The sequence below is a fragment of the Rhynchophorus ferrugineus genome, unplaced genomic scaffold (assembly GCF_030347505.1).
Source record: "Rhynchophorus ferrugineus isolate W39M unplaced genomic scaffold, kcgeb_rfMv2 rfM11, whole genome shotgun sequence".
NCBI lineage: Eukaryota > Metazoa > Arthropoda > Insecta > Coleoptera > Curculionidae > Rhynchophorus > Rhynchophorus ferrugineus.
In genome coordinates, this window is record NW_027472590.1 from 28,323,009 (window position 1) to 28,330,132 (window position 7,124).

Here is a 7,124-nt window from a genome sequence, read left to right on the forward strand (position 1 = left end):
CATACAGCACAACCTTGTTATATAATGATAATTTAGATTTATGCCCTATCAGCCAATATATTTGGTTTAGTTTAAGTCCAAACTGTTTGCCTTTTGTCACTATATGTTTTTTCCATGTCAAACGTCTATCAAAATGCCCAGATATTTAACGTTGTTTTCATTCAATTTTACTGAAGGACATGTTCTTCTACAAAGTGTAAATGTAACATGGGTAGATTTTGTTTCATTTGCTTTGATAAGCCACGTTTTGAACCACAATTCGACTTCGTTAAGATGAAGTTTGAGGTTTCTAGTGGCTAATAATGGATCCTCATGTGATGATAGAAACCGCTGTATCGTCAGCATGTGTTGCAACAGTAGTGTTTCAAGTTTCAAGTTAAATAAAAAAAATGGATATTCTTTATAATAATTTTTGAAACATTATTTTCATTATAACTTTTTGTCCATATTATTATTTGTTTCTATTTTTCCAAAATAGATATTAGTTGATTAAATTTAATGGAAAATACCCATCAAGGCAGTACAGAGGTAGTGTTAGGTTCTTACCGACACTTCTAAAACCCCTTAATGGCACATCCAATTACAGTCTAAGGTTTCTCCATCCACTCTCTTTCCTATTTAGTACCTTTGCGACAAGAGCGTCGATATGGTTTTGCGGTAGGGTGGAGAGGAAACTCACGATTGAAAAGCGCGAATGTTACTAGGTGAAGTCGAATAGTAAATACAGAAGTTGACATAAGGAAGATGTAGTTTGCAAAACATTGTCTTTTTGTATAATTTATTATTTATTTTAACTATTATTACTTACGTAATATTATGAGGTAATAATGCTTGCGCAAAACGTATTCTAAGTTTTTCCGTAAAATAAGGAGTGATGCTTAGATTTATAACTATAAAACTGAAACCTGTTTTTTATATTTCATTAGCTACGATTTTAAATTACAAAGTACTTACTTACTCTACGATAAACATATATTTGTGCTTAACATCTATGTAACTGTTTTTAACGTGCACTGAGTTATACTAATTCATTAAACTGTATGAAGTGGTTTTATTCTCTTTGAACTAAACCATCATTATTATCTATGTTTTACTGTTTATATAAAGTTTCAAAGTTACATAAAGATTCTCACTATCTGTTTATCCACTCTACAATTTTTTCTATCCAAAGTTATTTTGTACATACGTCATCTAAATTTGTGACGTCAAAACATCGCAATGTTGCCGTATCAATTCTTTGGAGGACTTTTAGTTCAGTTTAGCTTTGACATACTACAAAATTCTCATATAAACAAAATAACTAAACGATGATACCGTTATCAAATATAATTTATTTTAATATTACAATAAATCTAATGCATATTAAAAGGCTTAAAACTATAATTAAGTACACAGTTATAATTACAGTTACAGTTAAACTCTTTTCCATAGCACCTATGAGGTCTAGGCGCATTGGAAGTTGTATCCTCTGGAGGCCTAATCTACTTAATTAATAATTATATATCCAAGTAATATATTTTAATTTTATTAGAAAGCATAATTACCTTTTACTCTTAGTTCTTGTGTCCTTAGTTGTTGTGTATTTCTCCTTCGATTGTTCTGTTAATACCTGTATACATCTTTTTTGATGAAACTAGATTTAATCAGTGTGTTCTCCTTAATGGATTTGTCATATCTGCAAAACAGTTATTATTCTATCTCTCCTGACACATTTTAATCAAATGCTCATATATATTCTGAACAATTACACACATATCTGTGCACATAAATCTTGTACACTCTACAATAAGATTTTCTACAGTTATCATATATTAATTATATACCCACCTTTACTTGCTTCCATTTTCATCACCCTGTCCTAGAAATTGGCAGCATTGAATCATCATATTCAGAAAGTTTCATTCAAGTAAGCTGTTAATGGCCAATCTATTTAACATTTGTTAAAAACTCCATCATTTGTGTATTATTTTTCAATTTGTCGAGTTTATCCAGATTGAAGGTATTAATAACCAATTATTATTAAATATTATAACTAACAAAACCTAATTAATTGTTATTCCAATGTTTACTTTTTTCATTCAATTTTTGTTGTCTTAACACTATTTTTATTATCATCTTGCCATAAGTAACCGTTGGATATATTGGTCCCATTCTGAAATATCCTCTAAATATCATCTAAATACATAAATTGAAATAATAAGTCTCTACATTTTATTACATGCTTTTAAAAATGGTATTCTTTTAAAAGCAATATCTAGAAGTTCCATTTGACCACTTCGATACTTTTCAGACTGACGCTTTCTATTGAAATAATTGTTTTGTTTCATCATTGTTTGTTCCTCATTGTTTTTATACATTTCATCAACAACAACTTGTCATTCACTTCGTATGAGTACGTTTTTTTTTCGGTGAATTGAAGATAATATTTTTCATTTTTTGAGATATTTCAGTGACCGTGTCCATACTAATGTTCAGTGCAGCTAAATATGCCTCTCTAACGAATTTGAATGGCAAGAGGTGGCCTCCATTATCTCGTTACTATACAAAATAACTAACTAGGGACGCAATCTGTTCTGTCTGGCTTTGCAATTTTCATCAGAGTAGTAATAAATAGTGTTTTAAACAGTAGTATAGACAGTGGTTTATAATCTTTTATCACTATTGTTTTGAAGAATTTTGCATACGATTGACAACCGGACAACTTTGACAAGTTAGTTTGGTTACATGTTCGAACTTATCAGACAGCATTGTATCTCTTTTTAACTAGAATGCTAGGAAAAGAAGATGAGAAGGCAAATATTGTCTGATTCTAAAACGATTTACGTATGTACACAAAAGCTATGGATGGACAATAGGAATGTTTTAACTCTGCATGTTCATTGTACTTATTTTAGATCCACGTCTATTTATTGTCAGCCGGGTTTTCACTCACCTTCGGCTCGACTTTCGTGAAATCATATCGGGTGCATCGATTGTTCACCTACACATCCGCCAGTCTGGTTCGCGACAAACTACTCAAGGATCAGCATTTAATTGGACTGATATTGATTCCGCTATTTATCGATACGCTAATAATGAGCTTATGGCTGGCGATGGATCCCCTTCAGACCACTTTACATAATCTTATGTTAGAAATCAGCGTCGATGATCCCAGAGTTGTTTATCAACCTCAGGTAAGGGATATTATTCCGACAAATATAGATTTAGTAAATTGGGAGAGACGTGTTTACTTGAGTTGTTTTGTTGAGTGCTGTTTAATTTTGTTTTTGATTATAAATTTCATTCGAACATATGGATTTAATAAAAAATAATCCTGTAAATGTTATAGTTAATGTTTTCGTTTATTTTATTTAAAATTTAATCTGTTTGCACCCTGAATATGAGGGTATGTAGGTCTACATAGAGAGTATTGACAAAATTAAATGAACTCCTGACGTATACACAATATTTTTTTATTTATATAAGTGCTGATTTACCATTTGTTTCTAAAATGGATGAAGTTCTTCACGAAATAGACTCGTAGACTGTCTGTATAGTTTCCAACGGAATGTTATACCATTCTTGTACCAAAACATTTACCACTTGCTTCAGTGATGTTGGAAATCCATTTGCACTTAAAATCCACATAACAGTTCAATTATGTTGAAGTGTAGCAATTGTTTAAAGAAGATCTTTGATGGTTCTCAAACCATTGTCACTTACAATTTGGCAGTATTTGCAGTAATATGCTAGTTATAGTAAGAATATTTTCATTGAGGTTATCCATATATCCAGCGGCAGTAATAGAATCAGCGATGTGAATGAGAAAGCCAGCTGAATATCAAGATGTTTTCACCCAAATCATAATGGGATCTCCTCATTGCTTGAGTGTAGGAAGATATTTTATAAAAAACGTTACGAAACTATGCCTTGTCTAGATTAATTTAAACAAGGCTAGATAAATCCGATTTCCTTATATAAATACAATGTTATTGTGAATGCTGATTAGTCAGTGTGAATTACTGGGTGCAATAGTAAATATAAATCAAACGAAACCTGATTGTAAGGGGTGAATCACCTTTTCACATGATTAAGCGGATTAGAGAGAAATAGTATGTTGAAAAAATAATAAGCAACTTCGTTAATTTTGTGAATCTTGAATTTTAGTAGATATATAATGGTTTTTAATAGCTAGTTTCAAAAAAAATTTAGTTTAGACTTTCTTGATTTCTTGTATGTTTGCTTATTATACCATCGCTATATATATTCACCAATATATATCGCTCATTAAGTTAAAAGCAAGAACCTTATATAGGATTTACATACTGATTATATACTGATTTATATATGACTGATTTATATGACTTCCCTGTTCTTTTAACTTGGTTTTATTCATTAATTTGTTGAATTTTATTAATTCTTATATTGTATTTTTGATATAATTTTCGTCTATTTAACAATTCGTACGTTGTAAACGTGTTTTTGTTTAAAAAATGTTAGTTTTGAGAATTAGAAGATGATAAAATCAGACACGATGAAAAGATAGAAAAAATTAAATAAGAAGAATAGGGTATAAACATTTTGAGGTCAATCTTATTTGTGTTTTTATGAAGAGCTGGCTGTAAGTCTTGAGTTTATAAGTTGAAATCTTCATAATAGTTATTTTTTAAGAAACTAATTATCTTTTTGTACCTTTTCAGGTGATCTTATGCGAATGTGAAAATTCAGTCGGATGGTTTATAGCTTTATTCGGTTACAAGAGCCTCATTTTGGTAATGGGTGCATACATAGCATGGAAAACTCGAAAGGTTAAGGTGCAAGTGGTCAATGAATCACAGTACATTGCCATCTGCGTGTACACTTGCGTGTTTTGCACCATCATTGTTACTGTATTCAGTTTTATTACCGACTATTTTATTATGAGTTATATGGTTAAATCCTTGAGCATTCTTATATCAACCACCATAATTTTATTGTTGATGTTTGTGCCAAAATTTAAGTCTTTATTCGACAACGAAGACACGGAATTAAGTATAGTTGAAAGCATGGGACTTAAGGTGCAGTACAACACCAGACGGTTAATAGCAGATGACTCCAAGGAATTGTTGCATCGCTTGGAGATCCAATACAAAGTAAACAAAGCGAGGTTGCAGGAACTCGACGAGGAACTTTCTTATTTGGAGGACGTACTAAACTCCATGACGAAAATCCCAAGCCAACAGACGAATCAAAACTTTTTTGGCGCAAAAACGTGTAGTTTCTTCGATGAATCCAGCGCTTCTTGGCCGGGTTGGCATAGTCGGACGTTAAAACAATTCGCCTCCGAAAATAAACTGAATCACGCGAGACATATGGATAGATCGAACATATTCGACAAGCTGAAGAGGTTTCTAGGGAGTATTGCGTCTTTGCGATATAGCCACAATAATTTAGACGACAAGTTAAAGCAGGAAGAAAAGGGTATTGCGGAAAATAATGTTCAGCGCTCTAATCCCGAGATATCCGGCCGACTTTCTGTTCCCTTCAAACCGGACCTAAATAAAATGAATTCGGAAGGATTCGTTAGGAAATCTTATTAATTAGCTGGTAAAAGTGAGAGAGTAGTTAATTAGCATTAAAAGTAAAAAGAAAGTTTATGTTATTCAAATAAAAGAGAAATAAAGGGAAATGTGTTTTTTTTTTGTATAAAGGAAGATAATTAAGGGGGTATTCCAATTCACAAGTTTGAACTTTTTTTATAACTATAAAGTTCAACTATAAGAGAATATGCTCTTAAGGAGATTTTTCGAAACTTATCACATTATGGAATTATAATTTTGGATGAGTTCTCCTTGTTTTTATTGCAAAAAATATTTCTTAATTAGAAAAAAAAACATTCTTGAGCAGGTGATAACTGGAAAGGATATGTGTCTGGAGATATTGATGAGTGAAATCCAAATATTTTTCAAGATTATAACAGTTTTATTAAGATGGCGTTGAAAGGTATGTTACAAGATTATTTTGCCTTATTTCTCCTTCTACGGTACATCATTTAGATTTAATTAATTTTTCTATTTAAGGAAGCAAGGGGTATATATTTTTGGTTTCTTTTGAATTTTTTTGTAGATATATTCTACATTTTTCTATTTTATATAGGTGAGACTTCACAGAGTCTGTGAAGAGATTGGCTAGGAACATTACAGTTTCTATAGTTAATGCCAATAAAATGTACAGAAAAATCTTATATAGTTTTAGAATTTGGTCTTGTAAAAGTATATTCTATGTTTCCAGAACCATATCAATTACTATCAGTCCTTAAGCAAGAACAATTTTCTTGGCTGTTCACTAGAAATTTAATTAAATCAAAAGCTATTTTCGAAATTCTAAATATTTCGTTAGTAGCGAGAACAGACTATTCTTGTTATTCTCGCCTTTTGTTAAGTCTTGCTAGAGTGAAATTTTCGCATATGTCGTATTTTACTTTCACAGCTATACCTTCCGATAAAGTGCTATAACTCTTGACCGGTTGCGACAATACGGGAATTAGTGAAAATTATACATAATCTTAAATAACCCTGCTTAAAATTAAATGACTTCGTTTAATAATGTCCTATTACACTCACTTTTCGTTTGAATATCGATTCTAATGTAAAATTTATTAATTCGTTAGGAAATCTTGCATTAAAAGTAAAAAGAAAGTTTATGTTATTCTAATAAAAGAGAAATAAAGGGAAATGTGCTTTTTTTTGTATAAAGGAAGATAATTAAGGGGGTATTCCAATTCACAAGTTTGAACTTTTTTTATAACTAGAAAGTTCAACTATAAGAGAATATGCTCTTAAGGAGATTTTTCGAAATTTATCACATTAGGGAATTATAGTCTTGGATGAGTTCTCCTTGTTTTCATTGTAAAAAATATTTCTTAATTAGAAAGAGAGATTTACGTACAATAGAAACCACGAATTATCCACCAGGGAAAAGTTGGAGTTGGAAGTGTGTCGCCGAGAGCCTAAAATTGTTACTGTATTCAGTTTCATTATTAACGATTTTATTAGGAGCTACATGGTTAAGTCCCTGAGTATTTTTACATCAACCATAATTTTAATCTTAATGTTTGTGCCACAGTTTAAATCTTTATTCGACAACGAAGACATGGAATTAAGTAT

At 31.0% G+C, this 7,124-nt stretch overlaps 1 protein-coding gene across 1 annotated transcript in view; it reads left to right on the forward strand.

Annotated features, from left to right (window-relative positions):
* Positions 1 to 5,647, forward strand: part of GABA-B-R3 (gamma-aminobutyric acid type B receptor subunit 3) — a 71,548-nt gene extending 65,901 nt beyond the window's left edge. Inside the window, exons 13-14 of the mRNA XM_076418224.1 lie at positions 2,895 to 3,173; positions 4,680 to 5,647. Of these exons, the coding sequence (XP_076274339.1) occupies positions 2,895 to 3,173; positions 4,680 to 5,558 (1,158 nt within the window). The 3' untranslated portion in view covers positions 5,559 to 5,647. The remainder of the gene's footprint in view (positions 1 to 2,894; positions 3,174 to 4,679) is intronic.
* The last annotated feature ends 1,477 nt before the right edge of the window (positions 5,648 to 7,124 follow it).